The following is a 26,603-nucleotide window of genomic DNA, read 5'->3' on the forward strand; positions in this document are numbered from 1 at the left end:
GGCTCAGTGTCGTATTCAAGATGGCGGCCTCCTGGGATTCAATTTATTGCTACTTTCAGGCAGGATTTCTCGAAAGCTACGAAAGAGAGGGACTTAAGACCTTAAGAATAAGTTGAGTATAATATAAACTTTTATTCCACAAGCGCTTCTCTCAAGGTGGTGTTGCCCTTTAACTTGAAATGTTCGTTTAAATATGATATGTTTATTGATTCTGCAACTTTGTATTCACAAGGTTTGGATCTCTTTTTTTCAGTAACATGTAACCATCAAGAAACAGAACATTCTGCCTCAGCTCCACACTCAGAAGAAAATAATCAAAGTGAGTTATCTATTAATTATTATCTGTCAAATAAATTTATTTTAAAATGAATAATTATAATTGCTTTCAGCTTTTAGCTTTTATCATGTTTAATTGAAAGTATTCTGTTCTAAAAAAAATTGTGAAATTTTAATATATGTATTTTTTTCATACTAGGTTCTAAAGAAAGTTCATACAATGCTCTTCCTGAGGATGAAATATACAAATTCAAAACTCTCCTGTGTATCCTAGACCGTTTCTCCATTTCATTTGAAGGCTATCATCAACTTTCACAGGTTAGAATCCATGTAATTGGAAACATGAAGACACAGAGCATTTAATACATATTTTACTCACCAACTTGCTCCTCATAAGTTGTCACATTGGCAACGGCCAATAGTTTCTGGATAGCACCTGTTTAAGAAGGCATATTGCATCAACAAATATGCTCTGCAAACAGGTATCTTTATCTATTTTAACTTAAAAATATATTGATTATATTTCATTTGCTTCTTTTAGGTAAATAGTTCTCTACCACGGTCTTACTTCCTGGAAGGTTGTCAAAAAGTCATTGATGCTGAATGGCATGATAGCATAACACATACGCCAGGTTTAATGCCAGGAGCAGAACTATCTTTCAAAACCACCTTGGAAAAAGAATTAAAAAAGCGATAAGTATTCATATTAGCACCACTACCACTACCTACTGAGTTGTTCAGAAAAATGTAGAACTGGAAAAAAAATTATATCTAAATTTTATAATTTAAAGTTAAAATACATTTCTTTATTTCTGTTTAGATCGAAAAGGCATCATTGTATGCAACTACAAAAAAAAAAAACAAAAAAAAAAACAAAAAAAAACAATGTATCTAATGATGGTTAAATTTTATTTACTCCAATTCCTGTGTTTTGGGCTCTTAGATCAAAATATAAGGAGATGGTGCAAAGATTTCGAGAAGCAGCAATCTCTTTGTTCTTTCTCAGTGCTTGAGGATAGCCAAAAAGTAATGGGAAGCAGTGGTAAGAATAATAAGATAATAAGTTGAAGATGATAAAATGAGGCAATTCCAATGGTATGATTCATATTAATATAAACATGTTTTATTAGGAAACCACACAATTGCTGTTATCAAGACATCTGAGGATTATGAGTGTCTTGAAACAGGCCTTTCTAATCTTACGAAGGAAGTAAACTCATTAGTTAAGGAAGGGTCCATCCTCATTGGCAACAACAATGTCAAACTTGAATTCTTTCTTGGTGGGGATTATAAGGTATGTCACTAAGAATGCTTATATGATACAATGCTTATATGACATCACTGTAAAGGAAGGCTTATCAGCCCCGCCCACGAACACTTTATTTTTGTATCTATTATTAGTTACGTCATATCCTTAACGTTTCACTTAGTTACAACACGTCTCAATTCCACTTAGCGTTAGTATTAGTGTATGAAGTCGACGAGAACACATCTATTCGTGATCAAAGAGTTTAGAGTAGTTTTTTAGTTATCTTTGTTGGAGCAATAACCTATATCTTAACCTCGGCAAGCGGGACTGTTATTTTACGACAAGTTCTTGGATTGTAATAAACTTCAATTCGTCGTCAAGTGCTGTCCGTAAAATTATTCCCGAAATCTCCTCAATTACTCGTAAGCCCGTTCACGTGCGATAAAGTCGTCGTATCATTCGTCCGTGTCGGCATTTACAGTAAAATAACATCGTCAAATATTGCTGAGATTACAGAATCGAAAAGAGGTTAGTTATCTCCAAAATGAGCGACAGTGAGTCACAAAAAGAAACTGTTTCGAAACTCATTTTCATTGAAACTCATTGATCTTGGTGATGTTGAGATTTCACTTGTAGAGAAGGAATCGACTTCAGAATCTCGGAATTCGGATGGGCGTACAACCTGTAAAACCGCACCTTCACCACCAAAACCACGTGACAGGAAATTGACTGAGAAAGGAAAAGTATACCTTATCGATACTCTCAACCAAAAACGACAAAATGCCGCCCGCAATCTATCAAAAGAGATCAAGGCCACCTATCACTCAATTAGCGACGTGACTGTTGACCTTAGAGCACTCGAGGCGCAGAGAGACAGGCTAGATCTACTGAAGGAAGAGCTAGATCAAGCTCATTTTTGTCTTCATTCCAAAATTGCAGAAGATGAACAAAAACAAGCCGCTTACTCGTGGTTCGATGTTCGCGACCTAGAATATAATCAATGTCGCATTAAATTAGCAGAGAAAATAAGATCTCTAGAAGAGAGACACATATTAGACAATCGATCTAGTTATAGTCGATCCTCAAAACGAAGTGACAACACGTCTAGATCGTCAGGCTCAGCACGCTGTTTGTTAATGCAGGCCGCGGCAAAGGAAGCTAGAATTAAGGCCGAAATCGAAAACTTGGAAAGGGAAAAGCAAGCAAGGGCTTTGGAGCTAGAAAGAGAAATTTCAATCGTTAAAGCCGAGAATTTGGCAATGAAAATGGTAATCGATGATCAAAACGCTCTTTGTGATGACGTCACGCAATTCGTGAAAGACGGCTTTCAACTTCCGGAAGAGAAAACGGAACGAGATTATGAACACCGCACAAATAACAGGCAAGCACACAAGCCAATCCCTACTCCACGGATCAAAAGGGAAATACCTGATCCCACGGAACAAGAAAGGAATTATAATAGCATCGGCAGCGAAACATTAAAACAAATAGTTTCATTGCAGACAAAACAAACGGAACTGAGCGCTTTGTTAATAAACCAGCAAACAATAAGTCACCTACCGACAAAGGAGCCTCCAACTTTCGACGGCAATCCTTTCGATTATCCAGGCTTTGTCACGGCATTTGACACAATTATTTCCACTAAAGTTACATCTGACATGGACCGACTTTACTACCTGGAGAAGTACACTAAAGGCAAGGCCAATGACGTAATAAAAGGGTTCCTTTCGCTAACAAGTGAGAACTCATATAAAGAAGCACGCAAGCTTTTAGATGAACGTTTCGGTAATCCGATCCACGTTGCTGAAGCCTATATATCACGCATGCGCAACTGGCCAAACATCCCAGACGGCAACAGCAACGCACTCCAGGAATTCGCAGACTTCCTTACTCGCTGTACAGAAGCAGTGCGCATAGTAGGATCTCTTGCCGAGCTAGATAGTACGCAAACTCTTATAAGATTAAGTGCAAAGCTTCCGTCGTACTGTGGTACTAAATGGTGTCGTCACGCATATGACATTCAGTCAAAATTACAATGAGTATCATTCACTGACTTTGTACGATATGTTAAGGCAGAAGCTGAATTGGCGAACGATCCGATCTTTTCACCCGACGCCTTAAGACGAGAACGAAAAAGGAATGCAGATAGAGAATCTAGGCCCAAGCAAAGAAGGGAACTACCCTCTCGCCCTCTCTCAAGCAGTTTCGCAACAACCACATCATCAAGTCAACAAAGGAGTACATCCTCATGCCCAGCGTGCGACAAAGGCCACTCCCTGGAAAGATGCGAGTCGTTCAAAGGTATGTCCGAAGTTGAAAAAAGGAACGTCATCATATCGAAGGCACTTTGCTTTGGATGTCTAAAGCCTGGACATTTGTCGTCTTCTTGCAAGAACAGACTGCAATGTGACGAGTGCGGAAAGCCACACCCGACCCCACTACATGGTGTCAAGCCAAAACCAAAGCCTAGACCCAGACGCAAGGTGAACAACATCGCGGCAACGACCACTGAAAATGATTCATCCGAACCAGCTGGAGAAGAGGCGAACACAAACGCAAACGTCTGTGATCCTACGCCAGTTAGTGAAGGAACGACAACCTCCCTCATCGTGCCTATTGTGCTTAGTCATAGTAGTAATCCAGGAGTTGAAGTTAAGGTCTATGCTCTCCTCGACGATGGTAGTGATTCCACATTTGTAAAGACATCTATCTTGAAGCAGTTAGAAGTCGACGGTCCTGAGATTACTCTACGACTGAATACAATGCACGGTAAGCAAGACATACCAGTCAAGAAAATCGAAGGTCTGATAGCAAAACCCTTTGACAACAATGGAAGTGCAATAGAGTTGCCCAAGGCATATACGAGAGAGTCCATACCATCGTCCACCAACCAAATAGCTACCCCAGAGTCAGCGGACAATTGGCCGCACCTAAAGGCAATAAAACATCATCTTCTCCCCCTACAAAGAAACATGGAAGTAGGAGTATTGATCGGATGTAATTGTCCTAAGGCTCTGAAACCACGAGATGTCATTTTAGGAGGGGAGGATGATCCTTACGCAATCAAGACTCTGTTGGGATGGGGAGTACTAGGACCAGCAACCCCGGAGCTTCAACATACCTTGAAGGACGATACATTCACCTGTCATCACGTCGTCACTACAGCTAATGCATCCTCACGTCGAAGCGTCAAATTTGCTACGAAACCGCAAACTAAAGAAATACTCAACGCATGTGACATTAGAGCAATGTTTGAACTCGACTTTTGCGAGAGAGAGCAAACGAGCGTCTCACTCTCTCAGGAGGATAGGAAGTTCCTTAATATCGTCGAAAACGGCATTAACTACCTTCCCGATGGTCACTATGAAATGCCGTTACCTACCAAGGATGATAAGTTCGTACTGCCAAATAACCGTTCGATGGCCTACGTTCGCTTGAAGTCCCTCAAGAAACGATTCGCAGCTGATGAGTTATACCGCTCACGCTACATAGAATTCATGAATTCCATGCTAGATAAGGGCTACGCTGAGTTAGCACCCGAAACCAACGAAAGCAACTCGCAGAAAGTGTGGTATATTCCCCACCATGGAGTATACCACCCAAAGAAGCCTGACAAACTCAGGGTAGTTTTCGATTGCTCAGCTTGCTATGAAGGAGAGTCACTGAACAACCACCTGCTGCAAGGGCCTGATCTGACGAACAGCTTGACGGGTGTCCTATACAGATTTCGACAAGAAACCGTTGCAATAATGTGCGACATCGAAGCAATGTTCTATCAAGTAAAGGTCCCAGAGAGTTGCAGAGATCTGCTGCGGTTCTTGTGGTGGGAGAATGGCAATACTTCTCGTGAGCCTAAGGAGTATCGGATGACAGTGCACCTGTTCGGCGCGACCTCGTCACCAGGTTGTGCGAACTTTGCCCTCAAGACCACAGCTGATGACAACGAAGGCAGCCTCGGAACAGAAGCAGCAGAGTTCGTGCGCCGTAACTTCTACGTTGATGATGGCTTGAAATCGGTACCATCAGTAGACAAAGCGTTTGAACTCGTGAGCGACGTAAAGATGTGCAAACGCGGTGGATTCAACCTTCACAAGTTCACATCGAATAGCAAAGCCTTGCTTGAAAAAATCCCTGAGTCTGACAGAGCAAAAGATGTGAAGGACTTAGAGCTGAATCAAAAAACGATGGAACGTGCACTTGGGGTGCAGTGGTGTACAAAATCAGACGCATTCAAGTTCGTAATCTCCTTGAAAGATCGTCCACCTACAAGGCGCGGCATCCTCTCTACAGTGAGTTCCATTTACGATCCTCTAGGCTTCCTCGCCCCAGTTGTGTTAGAAGGCAAGTCGCTACTACAAGACCTATGCCGTCTCGACATCGGTTGGGATGATCCAATTCCTGACGACATGGTCGATAGATGGCGTAAATGGAGATCTCAACTTCCACATCTGGAAAGTTTTACAATACCACGCTGCTACAAACCAGAAGACTTCGGTGAAGTAATCAAGGCAGAACTGCACCACTTCTCCGATGCAAGCTTCAAAGGCTACAGTCAGTGCAGCTACCTCAGACTAGTCAACAACTCTGGTAGAGTCCATTGTTCTTTCTTGGCGGGAAAGGCACGAGTCACCCCCTTAAAGAAGTTAACGGTCCCTCGTCTAGAGCTGACCGCAGCTGTCGTATCGGTTCGTGTGAGTGAACAGTTAAGGCGCGAGCTAGACATCGAAATAACAAAGGAAGTTTTCTGGACCGATAGTAAAGTTGTTCTCGGTTACATTGCAAATGCAGTCAGACGGTTTCATATATTCGTAGCTAACCGTGTGCAAGAAATCCAAGACAAGTCCTCGGTGGACCAATGGATGTACGTCGACACCAAGAATAACCCAGCAGATGAAGGGTCTAGAGGCCTACGTGCAGATCAGCTCAAAGATTCGAAATGGTTGTCAGGACCAGCCTTTCTGTGGAAAACTGATGAAGAGCAAGAAGCACCAACCTCACAACCATATGATCTACAAGAAAATGATCCAGAGATCAAGAAATCAGCAAGCGTAGCAACCACGTCAACAGAACCAGCAAAGTCAGTAACTACTCTCGAAGATGATGCTCAACGCCATTCCAGCTGGTTTCGTGTTAAGCGAGTAATGGCCCTGTGCATAAAGTTTATTCAAAGGCTCCGCAACGCAGTGAAAGGGAGACAATCGGACATAAAGCCTACTGAGGTGAATGTCAGTGACCTAGAGGTGACAGAAATCCAGATTATAAAGGCAGTTCAAGCAAACCATTTCAACGATGAAATAACACAACTGAAATCAAGTAAAGATGCTCAAGATTCAAAACAATCAAACTCGCAAGGCCCACTTCGCAAGCTAGACCCGTTTATCGACTCTCATGGATTGCTGCGTGTCGGAGGACGCCTCCGACATTCAAGTCTAACAGACAAGGTTAAATTTCCAGTCATTCTTCCTGGTCGAAGCCACGTGACCACACTAATCGTACGTCATTTCCATAACCAAGTCAAGCATCAGGGTCGCAACCTTACTCTGAGCGAGATCCGTGCAAATGGATACTGGGTAGTTGGTGGCTCAAGAGTTGTTGCTACCGCAATCGAAAACTGCGTAATGTGCAACAGACTCCGAGCTAAAGTACAAGAGCAAAAGATGGCCGATCTTCCCGAAGATCGTCTAGAGCCAGCACCACCATTCACCAACTGTGCTGTGGACTATTTCGGTCCCTTTATCATCAAGGAAAAGCGCAAAGAAATGAAAAGATACGGCGTTCTATTCACGTGTCTTGCATCCAGAGCAGTCCACCTTGAAGTAGCTAACACCCTGGAAACCGATTCCTTTATCAATGCTTTCCGACGATTCGTAAGCCGTAGAGGTCCAGTCAGAATGCTGAGATGCGACCAAGGAACTAACTTCGTGGGAGCACGACGCGAACTCGCAGCAGCCCTAGCAGAAATGGACCAGTCAAAGGTCAAAGAGCAGCTCATGAAGAACAACTGCGACTGGTTCACCTTCAAGATGAACGTCCCTGCAGCAAGCCACATGGGCGGTGTATGGGAGCGGCAGATACGGACGGTTCGCAACGTGTTATCAGCCATCCTACAAGCCAACAGTGAGCAACTGAATGACGAGTCACTTCGGACTTTCATGTGTGAGGTGGAAGCGATTGTTAATTGTCGACCATTAACAGTGGACAATTTGAATGATCCAGACTCCCTCGAGCCCTTATCGCCAAGCCAACTACTGACCATGAAGACCAAAGTACTCATGGCCCCACCTGGTGTGTATCAGCCTGCAGATCAGTATTCAAGAAAGTGGTGGAGGCGTGTCCAGCACCTGGCCAACGAGTTCTGGAGTAGCTGGAGAAAAGAATTTCTCCTCTCACTCCAAACACGTCAAAAATGGACAAGGCCCCGTCGCGAAATGCAAGTTAACGACATCGTCATCATCAAAGACGAAAACCTGCCCCGCAGTTTATGGTTACTAGGTCGTGTTATGTGCGTTAACCGGAGTCATGACGGACGAGTACGCTCAGCAAAGGTGTCCCTCGCTGAAAGGGATCGTGACAGCAAAGGAAAGCGGATCAGCCAACCTCGATGCTTGGAACGTCCTGTCCAGAAACTGGTAGTTCTCCTTAAACAAGACTGTAACTAGAACGCTGAGACCGGGTAATTCCCCGTCGAGGAGCCATACGATAAGTACCCGTAGATAGTTTAGTCAGAACGTTATGAACAATGAACATTGCATGTCCCTATTGTGAAATGTAAACATTTCAGGGGAGCCATGTAAAGGAAGGCTTATCAGCCCCGCCCACGAACACTTTATTTTTGTATCTATTATTAGTTACGTCATATCCTTAACGTTTCACTTAGTTACAACACGTCTCAATTCCACTTAGCGTTAGTATTAGTGTATGAAGTCGACGAGAACACATCTATTCGTGATCAAAGAGTTTAGAGTAGTTTTTTAGTTATCTTTGTTGGAGCAATAACCTATATCTTAACCTCGGCAAGCGGGACTGTTATTTTACGACAAGTTCTTGGATTGTAATAAACTTCAATTCGTCGTCAAGTGCTGTCCGTAAAATTATTCCCGAAATCTCCTCAATTACTCGTAAGCCCGTTCACGTGCGATAAAGTCGTCGTATCATTCGTCCGTGTCGGCATTTACAATCACAGTCATTAAGTATAAACATTGATGTCTTGAAGACATTTCATTTTATTTATATCATAAATATATTTAATTGTAGTTCCTACTCCTTGCTCTTGGAATGAAGGCTGCAACATCTAATCACAGTCGTATCTACTGCAAAGTGCCTAAGAGTAGCAGGTAATATAAGTAATAGATTTTAAGAATCAGATCTCATTTGTGATCCTTGATTATACAGATATTTGTTTTTTATAATTGAAGGTCTGATCTGAGCAAGCCCATGGACTTCTTCGTGAAACGAAAATTGTGTAAAAATTGGCACAAAGAGCCAGGATGTGCAGGAAAGCCTTTGTTCGACATCCCAATGGACCACATTGTTATTGACGAGTTGCACTTACTTATGAGAGTTATGGACCGACTGGAAAATGGAATAATAACTGAATTTCAGGATTGGGATGAGGTGTGACTTTTATTACATCCAGATCAGCTCATCTCAGTTGGTTATTTTCATTTATTGTTGGCAGTCATAAATTAAATAACTAATCATTGAAATTATTCTTGTTTTTGTGCTGGGCCTATGGGCACAGTACATTTGTTTTTGTTGAGTTAGGTATGATCGGAATTTAGTGTTACGAATGCCATTGGTGGACCTCGTCATGATTGACATTGGTGAAACACGAGGTGAAAATGCACGTTGAGATCTGTAAGATCGGAACACGGAGGAGGTGAAAGAGGTTGAACATATGTGGTTTTCGTGGTAAGAGTGCCTTAATCCAACTTACTTTAAACTTAATTTGGTAGTTCTAAGCAGATAATTAGAAACTGGAGCTAAATTAGAAACTTTAAGTGCGATTTTTTATTTTTATTTTATACAACTCGAATTAGTTACGTAAACAAAAGATTGTAAATGGACAGGCCAGGAATTTCTACTGCGTCATTGATGTAAAATAGTACTCGCACGAGACTTATATTATTTTATTAGCAAGAAAAATGATATTTGGTTTGATTAGCAAAACATATTTATTTCTAGTCGAATATTTTTATGACAAAAACGTATTTCATGGCCGTAAGCTTGAATGGGGGCGGGCCAGGAATTTCTACTACGTCATTGATCTAAAATAGTACTATTGGTATTTACTAAAACAAGGAACGACCTAAAACCACCTGAAACCACCTAAAACGACCTGAAACCATCTTGAAACCACCTGAAACCAGCCAAAACATTGAATCTCCATCGAATTTGTCGTCCAGTTTGTGTATTTTATTGACTTTTATCGATCGATCAAGTGTTTGTTTTCCTTGGAAGGGATGTACTTCATGGTAGAATGTCATATAGTCGCTCATACGTATAGTCTCCCATAGAAGTATTCCACACTTATACCTCACCTCTCCCTTGCTATGATTACCTGTTCCTAGCTATGATCAACCGTCCCTACCTATGATCAACTGTTCCTAGCTATGATCAGCTGTCACTAGCTATGATTAACTATCCCTAGCTATGATCAACTATCCCTAGCTATGATCAACTATCCCTAGCTATTTTCAACTATCTCTTGCTATTTTCAACTGCCCCTAGCTGTCATCAACTGTCCCTAGCTATTTTCAACTATCCCTAGCTGTCATCAACTGTCCCTAGCTATGATTACAATTTGAACATTTTTTTACATACTTTAACGTGTAAATTTGTTAAACTTAACATAGGCCTATCTAGGGCGCTCAGGGGTGCCTGTGACCCCATTTTCAAAGCCAAAGATAAATCATCTGACCGTTGATGCAGTATGTGATATGATGTCATAGTGACAATTTGGTATGGTGTGACCCCCACGCCCCCCATGACAAATTCTGGATAAGCCCCTCCTTAACGTAATTCAGCCATGTTGCCTGCAAGATTTTAAGTTCATTAAACTATATAAGGGGAAATTAATCTATATATAGGTACAGGAAACCATTAGTAGAGAATGGTGAAAATAGCTAGGGATAGTTGATCATAGCTAGTTACAGTTGATCATAGCTAGGAACAGTTGATCATAGGTAGGGACGGTTGATCATAGCTAATAAGTCAATAAAATACGCAAACTGGACGATCATAGCTAAGTCAATAAAATACTCAAACTGGACGACAAACTCGATGGAGATTCAATGTTTAGGCTGGTTTCAAGACGGTTTCAGATCGTTTCAGGTCGTTTTAGGTCGTTTCAGGTGATTTCAGGCCGTTCCTTGTTTTAGTAACAGTACCCGCACGAGTTATATGTTATTGCATTAACTAAAGTAATGATTTTTGTTTGGTTAGCTAAACGTATCTTTTTCTAGTCGACTATTTTTATGAAAAAGGGATTTTCATGCCGAAACCTTCAACGAGTGGGTGGACGAGGAATTTACTGCGTCATAAGTTACATAAAAGAGTACTCACACGAGTTTTATATTAGTTTATTTATAGTTCCTTTCACGGTTTCCGACGCCACATTGTTTGGGGGGCAAATTTACTAAGAAGCGTGGGGAAAGAGATACGTTTGTTTTTCGTAATATTTCCATTCTGAGGTTACCCTGCGAGCAAAGTCCCCTTTACCTTCCCCCGAGTGAGAGAAAGGAAAGAGAGAAAGGAGACTCTGCTCGCAGGGTATTCTGAGGTAAATTTTCGAGACCAAACTTTTTCTATAGATGGAGAATCTTCTGTTCAATAATGTTTTGTGTGGTGTTTTTGAGTCGATGGAGCCACTATAACACTGGTTCTCAGAGAGACGGAGGCTTGCTTTGGGGTTTGCGACCAAGACTCGTTTATGCTGGTTCAATTTGACCGTAAAAAAATATTCAAACCGAATCCACGGACTTTCTTCTGTCTTACAATGACTAAATCCCAAATAGTCTTCTACTCTATTCAAAGTATCCAATGTGCCCAGCACATTTGACACGTTTTCCCGTGTCAAAACTTGTTTAATATCATAGAGTGACAATTTTGACAAGCCAAAGTCCAGGCATACAAAGCTTCACGAAGAGAGCCTTATCAAAGCAATCAAGGAATGTGGTGTTTCGTTTTCATTGTGGAAGGGGAAAGATAACAAGCAAGAATGGACATCATTGTCTGGATCCGACAAGAAAAGACTGCTCTTGCAATTGGTAGAGAAATTTTCTACTTTTCTAAAACCAGCAAATGTTGAACCAACAAGAATGTTGTGGGAGGTAAGGAAAAATAGCATTAACTAATTAAGATAACAATGGTGTGCAAATGGTGTACCGAAGTATTTATCAAATGGTTTTAACTGGATGGAAGATGAAAAATGAAAAATGATCATTATCAGATAATTAATTTTAAATATTATCTATATATTTCAGGAGTTCAGAAACTTGTACCAAATTATAAATAGTTGGGAACCTAAAGCTGCTGACATTACTTCATTTCATTCTAAGGTAAAAATTAACCAATAAATAATATAATAATATACATAAATGAATTGAAAGTTTATAAGATTATATTCACTGTATATTATTTACCTTGTACAGGCACTTGAGTGGGGGAAAAGGCTCCTTGAGATGAATGGCCCTGGATATAGACAATCCTGCCCAATCACTCCATACATACATTTTTTATCATGTGCCCACCCTGCTGAACGAATACCAGACGATAAAGACATTTACTGGTCAAGGTATTTCAGCTTAAAATGTTTTTTAACAAACAAATTAAAATTATAAGCTTACACTTATGAGTTAAGCTCTATAGTTTTCTCTCGCTGTCTCAGTTTATTAGAAATAATTTTAAAGCAACAGTTAATATTAACTTTGTTGTGTTTTTTCATACCTTTTTTCAGGAGTTGAAAAGAAAAATGATGACGTGAGACGATTCTTCCATCGAAAGTCCAACAGGTGGGACGCATGCCGGTCTATACTGTGTACAGAGAAAAGACAAGAAGTCCTCGAGAACTACGCCACACGAAAGCGAGTATACCAAAAGAGAGACAACGGGTTTTCGTTCGAAGGCGGCAAAGAAGAGGTCGCAAGAAAGTATAAAAGATTACAAGCCACCTCCTCCTCATCAGCCCGCATCCAGTAGACACTCGTTGAGAAAACATGGAAAGAAAAAACACAAAAAACATTTTTTTTAAACGGTTCTTTTAAGAGCCAACACATGGAAAAAAGTCATGACCAAAATGCTGACTATTTGAAGTAAAATCAAAACAAATAAAACCATAAAAACTCATTACATCATAAAGACAACTTTGCAAAGTAGATATAAGGCAACATAATAGCTAATAAAATACAAAACTTACCTCGTAATTTATACGTACATTTAGTTCAGTTCCTGACGGTCCACGATGATATACACATAAGGTCTTTTCGATGTATCGCAGGCGCAAAATGGTCAGAGGTCCAATACATTAGCACGACACTGAACGGCCTTTCCGGTGACTGCTACAAAATGACTGAAATGACAGTAAGTTATCCAAAATGTATTTTTATATACGAGGTATAATTGCTTACTTCCTTGTTAAAATTAATTAAATTCCGTATTGTAGATTGATGTTAGTGATCCCGATTTAGGGCCCTTCCTCGAGGAGCTATCGTCCTTCCTCTCTGGACATCTTCTCAAGTGGGACCAGGTATAGCGTTATGAATATTAAAATTGTCAGAAGAGAAACAACAATAAATGTCATACGTATATCTTAAACTTTTCATAAGAAGAGATTACTATCTAAAAACTAGTGTGAGCTGCGTCGGTGTTTCTAATGAAACAGTAATGATAAAATGGTAAATTATACACAGTGAAAAGATGAAAAACTTACTGAAGTTTCGGACGCTAGCCCTCAGACGAAGGATTAGCGTCCGAAACGTCAGAAAGTTTTTTCATCTTTTCACGGTGTATAATTTACCTTTTTATCATTACTGTTAAAATTTTTATTATTATTTCCTTTTAAGTGCATATCAGGGTTCGCTGGTTTCAATTCTAAAATAAAGTTTGTGTTGTATAAAGAGGATTTTAGGTATTAAAATTTCAAAAATTATTTTTCGTGTGTAATTTTTTGGGGGTCAAAGTTGGCAAAAAAGCATGATTTGGGCTCCCTTTAGAAACATTTCGGAGCTGTTGAAAGGGATTGGTACCGAGTTGCTGTGACGTCATTTACGGGACTTGTTGATCAACAGTTCAAGGGTTTTTCCTGGTAGAAACGTTCGTAGTGTTACAGAAGCTTATTGAAAATATTGAAAATTGAAGATAAATTTAAGTTTTATTATTAAGATGCCCGACCGTTGTGTTGTCGGAGGTTGTGGTAATGAGAACAGCCATAAGAACGGCATCTCGTTGCACAGAATTCCGTTTTTTGGTGATGATCGTTCAGAAGCCGTGAGACGCCGCAAGAAGTGGGTTGACTTCGTTCTTCTCACAAGAAAGAAATGGAGTGCGACTTCTATATCTGCGATTTGTTCCGACCATTTTAGAGCGGAAGATTATGCGCGACAGTTTATCGCGATTGACGGACAATCAGCGCCTAACAGTCAGAGACTTGTTCGAGATGACATCGGTATCGTTGCCATACCATCCATTACTACAAACAAGAAGGCTAAACCTGCATCTGAGTCGGCTGCAAAACGATCAAGGCGAATGGTAAGAATACCATCCACTTTCAAACTAAGTAAAATAAGACGATTAACTTTCATTTATCCATCTATCTAATGATAAACAGGTCGTGAGGGAAGTTTTACGGTCATTCAACATCCAGGAAAAACAAAATACAGCCGAGGATATGGAGCAAGCGAAGGATCAAAGCCCAGATGAGACAGATCAGAGCCCAGTAGAAGATCCACAAACAGTTCTAGAAGAAGTCTCAGAAATGAATGAACTGGACGATTTGGTATGTTTAAAAACTTTACAAACATGTTATTTACGTATTACGGCTTTTTTGTAAGGACGCGTTCTTTCTTTCTCGTAGTGTAAGTTTACTCAAACTCCAGTTCAGGAATGCTCGAGTTGTACTTCCCTCCAGAGAAAAAATCGTCAGCTGCGAAATCAATGGATTTCTGCGAAGACAAAATTAAGAAAATGCAGAGCTCAACTAAGGAGAGAGGAGCAGCAACAACAGAAGTTTGCAACTGATCACGAAGGTACTGTATACAATATTTTACTCTGCATTTTGAGAGTGAGTCGTTGCTTATGGCCTTAACCCATTGCAATGCTTTTCGTGTTCCTTTAATCCGTTAAAGCCATCCAAAATTTGGAAGAAATCCATTCGTGCGTGACCCCATCGCCGACCCGGGCACTTCGAAAAATTCACACTTGCTGCAGAATTTCGAGACAAATTCTAAGTTTAATAACTTCGCCAATTGTTATCGTCTGGCCTTTAAACTTCATAAACCGGTGAACCTCATGTTCTAAAACCCATTGCAAAAAAATTTCCAGCTCGTAAGTATTTTAGTGTTCCTCTTTTCGAGACGTCTTTTCGGTGATTTTCGCGCCAAAATCACAATTTCGAACCTCAATAACATTTACGCTTTTTACTCTAGAGGCACGAAACTTCTGCAGCATAAGTCCTGTTTACTACTTAACCCATTGCAATGCTTTTTGTGTTCCTTTAATCCGTTAAAGCCATCCAAAATTTGGAAGAAATCCCTTCGTGCGTGACCCCATCGCCGACCCGGGCACTTCGAAAAATTCACACTTGCTGCAGAATTTCGAGACAAATTCTAAGTTTAATAACTTCGCCAATTGTTATCGTCTGGCCTTTAAACTTCATAAACCGGTGAACCTCATGTTCTAAAACCCATTGCAAAAAAATTTCCAGCTCGTAAGTATTTTAGTGTTCCTCTTTTCGAGACGTCTTTTCGGTGATTTTCGCGCCAAAATCACAATTTCGAACCTTAGTAACATTTACGCTTTTTACTCTAGAGGCACGAAACTTCTGCAGCATAAGTCCTGTTTACTACTTAACCCATTGCAATGCTTTTTGTGTTCCTTTAATCCGTTAAAGCCATCCAAAATTTGGAAGAAATCCCTTCGTGCGTGACCCCATCGCCGACCCGGGCACTTCGAAAAATTCACACTTGCTGCAGAATTTCGAGACAAATTCTAAGTTTAATAACTTCGCCAATTGTTATCGTCTGGCCTTTAAACTTCACAAACCGGTGAACCTCATGTTCTAAAACCCATTGCAAAAAAATTTCCAGCTCGTAAGTATTTTATCTGGACTAAACTCTGATAAATGCGTGTGGCCAGGATCACAAGTTTCATGGTGGTTAATCATTTATGTTTCATTGCTGTTTATCTGATAATTGATATTCTTTATCAGCTATATCTCGCTATGTATCTTTTAAATACCTGTCAACGATTTGACGCTCCCAAGATAGCGATCATAGTTTACGCATGCGATTGCGTTAGCTGATGATTACGATTATGGGTGTAGAACTCACGTAAGTGTTACGTGAATGATTCCGTGATTGAGTAATGAAATCAGTTTCTTGAAATAGCTCACTACGAGTATAAATATAGGTCTGCCATTCTTGCGAAGTTAGTTAATTTCGGAGTTACAAACACTGTAAATACGAAAAACCTTCTTACGATTGTGACGACAGAGAATTTTATCCGAGTTAATGATTAGCTCAACCGTTCAATATTTAATTCAATTTAGTCAATAAGTCAAATTCAAGCCCAGTTGGTCATAATAGCAGGATAAAAGTTATAGTAACTTTAGGAAGTCTTTTCTTACTACAAAGAATAACGAGTTAATCCGCAGCAATAGATTGTGCATGGCTGAAACAATGCGCTAACAAATCGGTTCCGATTATAACGATCTCACGGGAATATTCGGGTTAGTTCGCGTATTGTTTAGCCATGTGCTCATTAGCGCTAAATCTTCATTAACCTACGATCTCTTTAGAAATTAGTTTAGTTTTGTTGGATACGCAGTTGCCACAGACGCTAAAATCTGGGTTGTCCTTAAATATCATTTTAATATTTTAGCTTAGTTTATGACTTGTTTACGATATTTTCTGTTTACCATTTCGGAAATTCTAACTAAGTTATTCCCGTACCAAATTGAGTTAAAGTTTGATTTCTTTTCATAAGATGGTAAACAAAGAGTTAGTCTTTTTAGGAGTATGTACGTTTTTATGTACTTCATTACGAAGTGGTAAGAAAACTAAGATTTCTCACTGCATAGTTACCAGCTAGGCTAAGTAAGGGGCGTGCACGACATACTGGTTGTTAAGATAAAACCGAGCTATACTGGCAGCTGTCCTTCAAGATCCTTGGACTATAAAAGGAGAGTTACCACGCTAGTTTGGTGTGTTAGTCGGGAACCCGAATGCTACAACAACTTGGTACGCTTCCAACAACTTTATAAGGTATGAGTGCACCTCTTCTCTTGTTACCGAGTGTGGGGTGTAGCCAAAATAGTGAGTTCATTTAGAAGTGTGATATCCTATATTTAATCGCTTAGTACGTGTGATTGGTATTGGCTACTTAGTGATATTTATTTTCCTAGCGTGTGATATTTACGATTTCAAGTTGTATTAGTTAAAATTATTCAGTCGTGCGATTCAATAAATTGTTTTGGTAAAGTTACTCTCCGTTCTCATTCCTCTGCGTTAACTCAACGAACTCGCGCTGTCGCGGCATTTGAAATATAGTGCCATCACACGATGAAGTCGCACTAGTGTCTACGGCGGCTCAAATAAGCCCTTATCAGAACGCTACAAAGCTGTTGTTCAGGTTATCAAGATATAAGCTACTGGAATTAATTTCCACTTGCTGAAACAAATGGCAACGATGTGACCCAAGTGATCTGGAAGAGATGCCCCGTGTTAAGGTAAGTAAGCTTAGGAGAAAAAAGGGAGGGGGTGGGGTTCCAGGGGACAATTATCGGGTATTCTCTTCGTAAAAAGTGAAATTCATTAACATTCACTAAAATTTAAAATTTCCGTTTTTCTTGGTATTGGGCTCGTTCAGACTATTGTTAAAATGATTTACCTAGAGTTTTGTGGGTTTGCTTGTTTTCTATTATATATCATCAATTGGTTGAGTAACCTTATAGTACCCATCGACACACGTCAAATTTTCACACGTAATGTCTTCGACATCTCCTCATGGTCAATAAGGGCACAAGTCAATTGCAATTTCTCAGTCATATTATAAATGTCATTACCAAGTAATCGGCACTGATCCCGATAATTTCTTTTATAGCAAAAGAAAAACCGCTCAATTGACCTCTGGAAATTGGTTGGTATTTTAAGAGAGAGGCCTTCTTTAAAACCTGTCCGTGGAGACACTCTGAAAGAAGGTGGGAACTGGTGGCAGCTAGCTGTGTCCTATTATGGTAGGAACAAGTTGTCACATGGGCAAGTGGAGATGTTATACGATAGCTGGTGGCGTAATCGTATGGGAGTACGGACAATGTTTGAGGTAATTAAACTTTAGTGACTTGCTTTTGCCTTTCTTTCTTTTTTCTTTTAATTTCTTTCTTGCCTGCTATATTCCCTTATTTTTTCGTCTTCTTTATCTTTATTAATTGGCAATCTATAAACAGGCGTCCAAGCCAGTTTATTACCATTAAATAAACAAATAGATAAATAAATAGCTAAATAACTAGCCGCTAAGAATTATTTATTTAATTTATCAATTACTGATCTAAGTATAAGTATTATGTAAACATATGTTTTTTACCAGCCAGATGGTCCGGAAAGAGAAAAACTGTGCCCGAGCTAGGCCTTAAATATACGTTTTTAAGACCGAGGGCACAGTTCTTCTCTATCCCAGCAGTACAGACGTTAGGATAGTGAATAACTTTTTCCCTTAACTTTTCGACTTGTTTGGCAATCCGTTTTTCCATGCGAGCGCGCGCGCGCGTTCTACGTCAGCTAACCGGACCGCAGGGCAGATACTGAGAGAATACCGCCTGCTGAAACAGCCAATCAGAGCGCTCAATTTTTGAGCATACACCGGAAATTTTTTTTACTTTACTAAATGCTATTTTTGTTTTTGTTTTAAGGAATATTCCTCCAACACACCTCAATCTTACGAAGGGGATGCCAGAAAACAATGCTGCGTTGTTACTATCAACTGTATAGACAATAACGGTGTGGATAACAGTAAAATCAACATTGTTACAGACAATTCCGACGAGGAAGGTTATGTCGGTGTTGATCAAAAAAACGGCGATGATGAAGGTGTTAATATTGGTGATGATGGTGGTGATGATGGTGGTGGTGATGGTGGTGGTGATGGTGGTGGTGATGGTGATGGTGGTGATGGTGGTGATGGTGGTGATGGTGATGATGATGATACTGATGCTGATGCTGATGGCGTTGATGAGGATGATAATAATGGAATTGTTGAGTATAATCGCGGGGATCGCAGTATAAGAAATGATGTTGAAGGGAGAGAAGCTAATTCTGTTTCTCAAAACTCTGCTTTAACGTCTGATAACTGCGAAGGACATTGTGATTTTCCAGAAGACGATGACCTGATTGATAATGACTTGGAAGATTATTCTCGTGATCACGATCACATGCACACGCGTCGAACCTGTGCTTTAAAAAGCGGCGAAATGCGTAACCCTTCCCTCAAAGATGGTCCAGATAATAAAGGAAACGACGCAAAGGAAACTCCCACTGTTGGCAATGCAGTAAACAATGACCGTATTAAGGTACCCGTTTCTGCGAAGATCACAACTTTTCAAGGGGCATCGAAGCACCTGCTTCGAAGAAACATAAAGGTACTTATTGCAAAGCAATTTTCGGTAACGTTTATAAGAAATACATAATTAAGACTTTCCATATCGTGCTGGGTTGGCGAACAATTGCAATTGTATCAGATTCGCAAGGAGTGATGTACTTCTAGATTTGCAAACCCGATTAGTACTTTCCAAGGTTTGTCGACAAAGTCATCGAAGTAATTCGTATATTTCAACAAAAAAAACGAACAACAAACAAGCAAAACAAAACAAATAAACAAATAAGCATACCAAACAGAGCAAAAATGTTAGACACTGATGCATTAGTTATTTACCGGTTTTCTTATACCCTCCGTATTATTGCATTTAGACACCGTTACGATTAAAAGAATACGTAAGGGATGCCTTTTCTTGGAGAAGGAAAGAACAGGTATGTGATTTATATTTCTCTTAGTCTTTTTATGTAGTGCATCGCCATATATCACTTTCGTATAGCTCGGTTTTTTATTGACCTTTCCTCTCGGTTAAAATGGGATATTTCCGGTTTTATACTGAATAAAACCGAAGTATGTGTTCTATGTATACGTAACTGTGTGTTCTATACTATACTTATGGTTAACGATACTTATTGGTGCTTTTATATGCAGGGAACAGAATTTTGCTTGTGCAAAGGTCCCGAGTCAGGTGAATACCTTATTTGCGATCTACAGACGAAGGATTGTCTAACGTTCTACCACCCGTCTTGCATTGGATTAAGCACTATCGATGGTATCGAGGCATTAGAATCTTACAGTAACTGCCCCAATGGCGATTCGCTCGTTTGTCCTATATGTGTGAGCGTCCTAAACAGTGTAAGTTCATTAAGGATTTAACTTAATTTAATTTTATTACATTCTTATAAACAAACTATTATTCTTTGTAGTGTGGTATTACTATCGAAGCGAAGGGACATGAGAATGAATCGTTTAATATTCCTTCAACTCCATCCCTGGAGGAAAAGCCGCAAAAGGATCTTGACTTTAAAAATACGGTACGTGACGTGTTTCAGCTATCTCAAAACATTCACGTGTAAACATGTTTTTTTAAGAAATGATATTCATTATTTGTAGATGGAAGACATGGTTTCCCAAGAAGAGAATAATTTCCTGAGGTCAAATGGTGAAGAAGTACAGGCAACCACCTTATTGGATACATTATCTGTAACAAAAGACCAAGAAACGGTAGCAGAAGATTGTGTATCAGACACTACGGTAAGTACTTTCCTTTAATCTATCGAAACTACCTTTAAAAATGCAAAAACAAAACCAACAAACAACAATAAAGAAACAACAACAACAAAAAAGAAAGAAACAAAAAAACAACAACAAAACAATGGCATTAGAAACAATTTAGCATACCTTTTTGTTGCCGTAATAATAACATTATTTTGATTGATTCCATTAAACAAGGAGAAATGATATCATTCGTATGCGTTGTCAAACTTATTTCATAATACAAAGCAGATACAAACTAATATACTTTTTGTTTCAGAGTGAGGAAATATCCCTTGATACGCTGAGGCACTTGACAGGGTGTAGAGATTTACCCGCTGGAGAATACTTCGAAGCAGCTGTGCCAAAATATTCTCAGTTTACTCTTACTGAAGCAGAATGGAATTATTTGAAGCCTACGTCATGCAGACAGACAAAACTTAATCCTTACTGGACCACATTGGTGAAGAGAAAAATCAGCGAAGTGTGTAACCAATTCTGCGTTTTGGAAATGAAACGCCACAGAGTGACAAAGTATAAGAGCAGGAAAAAGAAATCTGTCGATGTTGTATTCAGTGCTGAGGGGAAGTGCAGTTTCAAGGATTGCCCTGTGAAGGTGCATTTAAAAATGAAAAGCCACCAAACGCAATCACATATTGTTGAAGTAGTCCACACAGGAAATGTGAGACATTCTGTCTCAGAAAGAAACGCAAACAATTTATCAGGAGTAGAGAGAAAAGAGATTATGCATTATTTCGCAAAAACTGCTGTAAAACCAACAACAGAGTTTAACAAGCGGCTAGCCAACAGAACCCCAGGTGCTTCGGCTTCTGGGAACCGAACTGGTGCGGGTGCAACCATTTACACCTTAAGAAAGATAGCGACCGAGGCAAGGAGCACCCAGCACCGATCGGATCACAATGTAAACATCTCCCTAACTAAGTTACAAAACGAATTGATCCTTGAAGAAAAGACAAGAAATCCTATGGGCTCGACTGTAGAGGGATATGTACAGAACCTTTCTGCCGGCAATGATCTTATTGTACATATGTGGACTGAACGACAAGTTCGTCTATGGCACAACCTGTGTCAGAAAGATTCTTCTTTCCTTGATGCAACTGGAACTGTTGTGGGTAACTGGAAAGGTAAAAAGGTCCTCTACTACGCCTTGGTGGTAAAGCACCCAAAGCAGAATATGCCACCGTTACCTGTTGCTGAAATGTTGACCACTGTTCATAATGTGCCCAATCTGACTAACTTTCTTGACAGCTTTAGATACCATGAATTGAAGTTATACGGCTATGGGAATTCAAGGACTCCACGTCAAGTGATCACGGATCGCGGACGTGCTCTCATGCTGTCTGTAATTAAAACCTTTAACACGGAAGACATGCCAACGTTTCTGCTCCGGGCGCATCGAATAGTAACGGGGAAGGGAACAGAGTCCGACCACAACAAAATGGTGCCTCATGTATGTTGCAGCCACATGATGAAAGATTTTCAGTTAATAATCAAGAAGACAGCGATCCAAAAGCAATTCACAAACTTCTTCCTTTATGTTTGCTCCCTAATGGTTAACTCAAGTACTCTAAATGACCTTACCACCAACTATAAGGACATAGTACTTCTACTATCAAGTGAGCACTTAAATGATGACGTAAGGGGATCCTACAATCGCTTGTCCGCTAAAATAAAGACACTTGGTAAAGATGTCAACGTAGAGAAGTTGGATGTGAAAGACGCGGAGAAACTCAGTGGAAAAACTGAGGGCCAAAAAGGGAAGGACAAAGAACAAGACAAGGACAAAGGACCTTTTGAAGCCCATTTCAAGAAAGTTTACGATGACGTCATTACACGTAAACAGAAGATGCAGTTCGAAACCAAAAAGAACGGATGTTTCAATTTAGATCTGTTAGAGTATATAAAGTCAATCCTTCCCATCTGTCCCTTTTGGACAGGAATGCTCTTGGGATCGTTAGAAAGATACTGTGGTGGAAAGACTTTTGCCAAGAATCCGCTCACTTTCAAAGCTGTGACCACGAAAACCCAGGGTCATATAGAGAATTATTTCAAACTCTTGAAGTTTGATGACTTCGGGGGAAAAAAAAGGTTAAGAGTGGACGAATTTATTAAGCAGCAATATGACTTCCTTGATAGTCGGCTTGTTGGATTCGCAGAAGAATTTCGGACAACAAAGAAGGCTAATAAGAAGCAATTAAAACGAAAAAAGAAGGAGTACGATAGCGGTTCCATCCTCAATGAATCATACGAAATGGCGCAAGAGGAATGGTGCAAGCCAACAAAGACCGTCCACAAAAAGACTGGGACGTACCAAAATGCTCCAAAGCAGAGTATGCCGCCAACACCAGAAAAACAGGTTCAGGCTAAAGAAGGTGCTAACACAACGAACGGATTCAACTTATTCGCTGGAAGCATTAATTCTAGAATGCAAAAGAAATACAAGAATAATCAAAATCTGATAAGAAAAGCATGTGCGAGGGAATGGAAGCAATTATCTCTTGAAGACCGAGAAGTTTGGAGAGAAAAAGCCAAAGCGTTAAATAGTTCTCGTTCGTGCGACGAACAACCAAGATCCACTGAGAAGCACGAGAAAAGGAAACAAGTGAAACGAAAATGGAAAAATAAAGAGAATAAGAAGGCAGAACGAGAAAAGATGCCAATGGAATGTAAAACAGAGTGTGGAAGGAATTCGCAATTTGCAAATTCTTCCTCGATATCATCAGCTTCTATAACCTGTCCTAGGTCCAATTATGGTTACGAAGGTCTTCAAAATTTTGGTAACAGTTGCTGGCTCAATTCCCTTTCACAATGTATCTGTGAACTGAACCTTTCACAAAACATCGAAGACGATACCTACAATTTCAACAGCAGCAATGTGGGACGAGAAGCCGCCACAACGTTACGAAAACTGAAAGTCCGTTCAAGACCACTTGATGTGCATAAGGGTTTATACAACCAATTTTTAAGGAGGCACAAGTGGGGTACGGGGCAACAAGATGCAGAGGAAGGACTTGTGCTGCTAATGAACGACCTCAAAGAATCTTGTACTGGGCGAGGAAGTTTGGCGTGCCAGCGTGCAAGCTCGGTACTTTCCACATTCAAAAAATGCCTCGACTGTGACTCGGAATGTCATATTCAAGATGAAGCAATGCATTCTTTCTCACTTACCATTCCAGATGCAAAGGAGACGGTTCACAAGGAATTGCGATTACAAAACATATATGATCAATTCTTTGAAGCTGAAATTCTAGGAAAGCAAGAGTGTCAAGTTCGATGCGATACTTGTAAAAGAGAAACAGACCACCTGAAATACAGCAATATCGCATTAGCCCCAGAAGTATTAACCCTGACGTTGAAGAGGTATACTGGTGGACAGACAAAGAAATCGGAAAGGGTTCGAATAGACGGAACAATACAATTAAGATCTAGGTATATCACAACGTCTGTGGAAGAATCAAAAACAAAGCGTTATCATTTGAAAGCAGTGGTCTTGCATGTGGGTGAGCATCTGCAGACAGGTCATTACAAGGCACTTTTAGGCCTAGATGCGGACGATAAGTTAGTAGAAGTGGATGACGATCAAGTCAGAGAATTGAAGCCAGGTTATTTGTCCAGTAAACTGGTAGAAACAAGCTGCTATATATTGTTTTATGAGAGGGATGCGCAGGTGGAGGAATGTTCTTCTTTGTCGGGCGTGGACGCTAATTTGTCCGGACAAAACACCCATCATGACTTTCAAGAGGAAACACTAAATGGTTGTGAAAAAGCGCTTACCTGTGAAGCAAAGCTAAAGCGATGCATGAACATAGATGGTAGAGATGAAATGTTTGCTGAAATTGCTGGAATTAAAATCTTTGGAAAAGACCTTAAAACTCTGGAGTACCCCCAAACTGACCACAGTTATTCCTTAGTGTCACCGACAGGATACGTCAACGATAACATACTCAGTGCATCCTTGTCTTTAATTGCAAAAGAAGCAAAGGAAGTTGGCCTAACAGTAAAGATGTTTGATACCAATCTGAATGCGCAACTTCACGGGATTCAAAGCAGTCGCGACATGACCCCTGAAGAAAAAGGCATCGCCTTGATAAAGCTAACAACCCGAATGAAAAGTTGCAAGGAAGGATTGGTGAATTATTTTGTACTACCGCAACTAGTTGATGGCTGTCACTGGACTTTGACTATTGTTAAGGATAAAACTCAGCTCTTACGGGAAATTGTGTTCTACGACCCTTTAGGTCAGAGAACAGTAGACGCAAATTTCTGTAAACTATTATCCTTATACATAGATTATGGTCAAGTGTTTTACAGCAAACCAGTGATTTCCGATACATACAGAGAAATTTCAATAACTACTGAGAAGGATTTTCCAACACAGGTAGATCGCTGTAGTTGTGCTGTGTATTGCATGGTATACGCAAGGGTGGTGACGTCTCTGTTGACCTTCGGTGCAAGGGAAGTAGACACAACAAGGGCAAGGACAGAAATAGCAAAAGGCCTTTTGAATGGTGAGATTGACTGGTCATTCCTCAAACTGGAGCCGCGAGAGGATCTTGGCATTGTGGTGCACCCCCCAAAGCGTCTGTTCTTGCTGCCTAAGGAGCAACTTAACCTAAAATGTGTTGCAACTGGTAAAGGAAAATTGGAGTATAAATGGTATGACTTAAGTAGTGGATTTCAGCTGTCAGGAAGCCGAAGTGACGAGCAAAGCTATTCAGAAATCGTTAATGGCCCAGGAGTTAACATGCAGCTTTACTGCCAAGTGACAGACTCAAGCGGTAATATTTCATTTACCGACATCGTCGAGACGACAGTATTGGCCGACTTTGTAACTCTTAACAATGTCCATTCTGGTTGCAAAGCAAGTCTAATGGCCAGGGCTAAGAAGTACTGGATGATGAAGAGAAACCTTTCCAGCAAAGAGGAAATGCAGGAAGAAGATGTTAACAAAAACGAAGTTTGGGAGAAGGTCAGTTCAATAAAAGACTATCTTCTTGATATTGTTTGTACAAAGGAAACCAGCAGAAACAATCACAACCAATACAGACGACACCAGTATTTTATTTCGAAAGGAAAAAAGAAAGCTTTTTTGAAGGAATGTACAGACAACATTGGGCAGACTTATTTTGGTGAAGAAACAGTTGAAGCCATTCGAAATGCAGTAGGAGAGATATTTGGCCAAAATTTATACGAAGAAGGGACGTCAGATTTTGAAAGACCGGAATTCCCCAAAATCTTGGGCTTTCAATATCTTTATTTGGTGTTGGGCACCGAGGCTATAATAAAACTGATTATGGAAAAGGAGAAATGTAGTTACCAGATCGCTAACAAATTGGCGTGTCAGTGACTGGACAGACGACAATGAGCGATATGCATTCCTCCCAAGCGGGTTTTACACAATTAATGTACAATTTTGTGCAAATATGAAAATATACAACTATACTATTATTATTATTAATATATAGAGTGCAAACAATATAACAGTGAAACTTTAGTAATACTAAATAGCACAATTTCATGTCAATCCCATTGTTTGCTATTGTTTAATTAGCACTATTTTGTACTATTTGGGGCAATGAATAAGCCTGAAGCGAGATGACGTTTTACCCCTGTCTCTAGACCATAATCCTTTTCACACTGCTTTTGATCTTTAATTATGAATATTGTTCCTGTATTCTCTAAGGAATCAAAAATTTTAATATGAAAGAATTTTAAAAACTATTATGGTGCAGAGTTGGGGGTACTAGAACGTCATCTCACTTCAGGCTTATTAGTGTTTCACGGATTGATTGTTTGCACCCTACTAGCTATGTATGAGATTTATAACGGCTTCGCATGCAGCCTCTGCACAGTAGATACAACGAGCATATGACTTCCAACTACAACTGAAACGATTCTAAGTAATTCGTTTTACTACGAAAACAAAATGAAGCTACTTGAATTCTGCAGCAAGTGTGAATTTTTCGAAGTGCCCGGGTCGGCGATGGGGTCAGTCACGAAG

The 26,603-nt window shown here is 40.0% G+C and overlaps 2 protein-coding genes and 1 long non-coding RNA gene across 6 annotated transcripts; all 3 read left to right on the forward strand.

Annotated features, from left to right (window-relative positions):
- The first annotated feature begins 14 nt into the window (after positions 1 to 14).
- LOC116294044 (uncharacterized) lies at positions 15 to 9,698 on the forward strand. Of its 4 annotated transcripts, XM_089038212.1 has the most exons (6): positions 546 to 594; positions 1,220 to 1,318; positions 1,407 to 1,570; positions 8,780 to 8,859; positions 8,941 to 9,139; positions 9,267 to 9,698. In XM_089038212.1, the coding sequence occupies exons 2-6, from the start codon at positions 1,306 to 1,308 to the stop codon at positions 9,282 to 9,284; spliced, it is 474 nt and encodes a 157-aa protein (XP_088894338.1). In that variant the 5' UTR covers positions 546 to 594; positions 1,220 to 1,305; the 3' UTR covers positions 9,285 to 9,698. The 4 variants fall into 4 exon arrangements, with proteins under 4 accessions (XP_088894339.1, XP_088894338.1, XP_088894336.1 ...); XM_089038210.1 differs by lacking the exon at positions 546 to 594 and having other exon boundaries at positions 1,150 to 1,318; XM_089038211.1 differs by lacking the exon at positions 546 to 594 and having other exon boundaries at positions 1,150 to 1,318; positions 9,290 to 9,698.
- LOC116294997 (uncharacterized) lies at positions 2,070 to 8,184 on the forward strand. Its single transcript, XM_089037609.1, has 3 exons — positions 2,070 to 2,079; positions 2,162 to 3,514; positions 3,602 to 8,184. The coding sequence occupies exons 1-3, from the start codon at positions 2,070 to 2,072 to the stop codon at positions 8,182 to 8,184; spliced, it is 5,946 nt and encodes a 1,981-aa protein (XP_088893735.1).
- LOC148906400 (uncharacterized) lies at positions 9,351 to 13,429 on the forward strand. The gene is made up of 5 exons (XR_016121364.1): positions 9,351 to 9,436; positions 11,623 to 11,856; positions 12,010 to 12,084; positions 12,178 to 12,320; positions 12,483 to 13,429. It is a non-coding gene; the product is annotated as an uncharacterized LOC148906400 (long non-coding RNA).
- The last annotated feature ends 13,174 nt before the right edge of the window (positions 13,430 to 26,603 follow it).

Source organism: Actinia tenebrosa, unplaced genomic scaffold, assembly GCF_029948245.1.
Source record: "Actinia tenebrosa isolate PJP-AT-01 unplaced genomic scaffold, QUT_ActTen_1.0 PGA_scaffold5__44_contigs__length_20552954, whole genome shotgun sequence".
Taxonomy (NCBI): Eukaryota; Metazoa; Cnidaria; class Anthozoa; order Actiniaria; family Actiniidae; genus Actinia; species Actinia tenebrosa.

What these genes read in the sequence shown, in the direction of transcription:
- LOC116294997 (XM_089037609.1), top strand. An exon ending in AAAGCTTCCGTCGTACTGTG is followed by an intron (nt 3,515 to 3,601) that starts GTACTAAATGGT and finishes ATGTTAAGGCAG; the next exon opens with AAGCTGAATTGGCGAACGAT.
- LOC116294044 (XM_089038210.1), top strand. Translation starts at nt 1,162, where the DNA reads ATGTATCTAATGATGGTTAAATTTTATTTACTCCAATTCCTGTGTTTT. An exon ending in TTCTTGGTGGGGATTATAAG is followed by an intron (nt 1,571 to 8,779) that starts GTATGTCACTAA and finishes ATTTAATTGTAG; the next exon opens with TTCCTACTCCTTGCTCTTGG. An exon ending in AAAGTGCCTAAGAGTAGCAG is followed by an intron (nt 8,860 to 8,940) that starts GTAATATAAGTA and finishes TTATAATTGAAG; the next exon opens with GTCTGATCTGAGCAAGCCCA.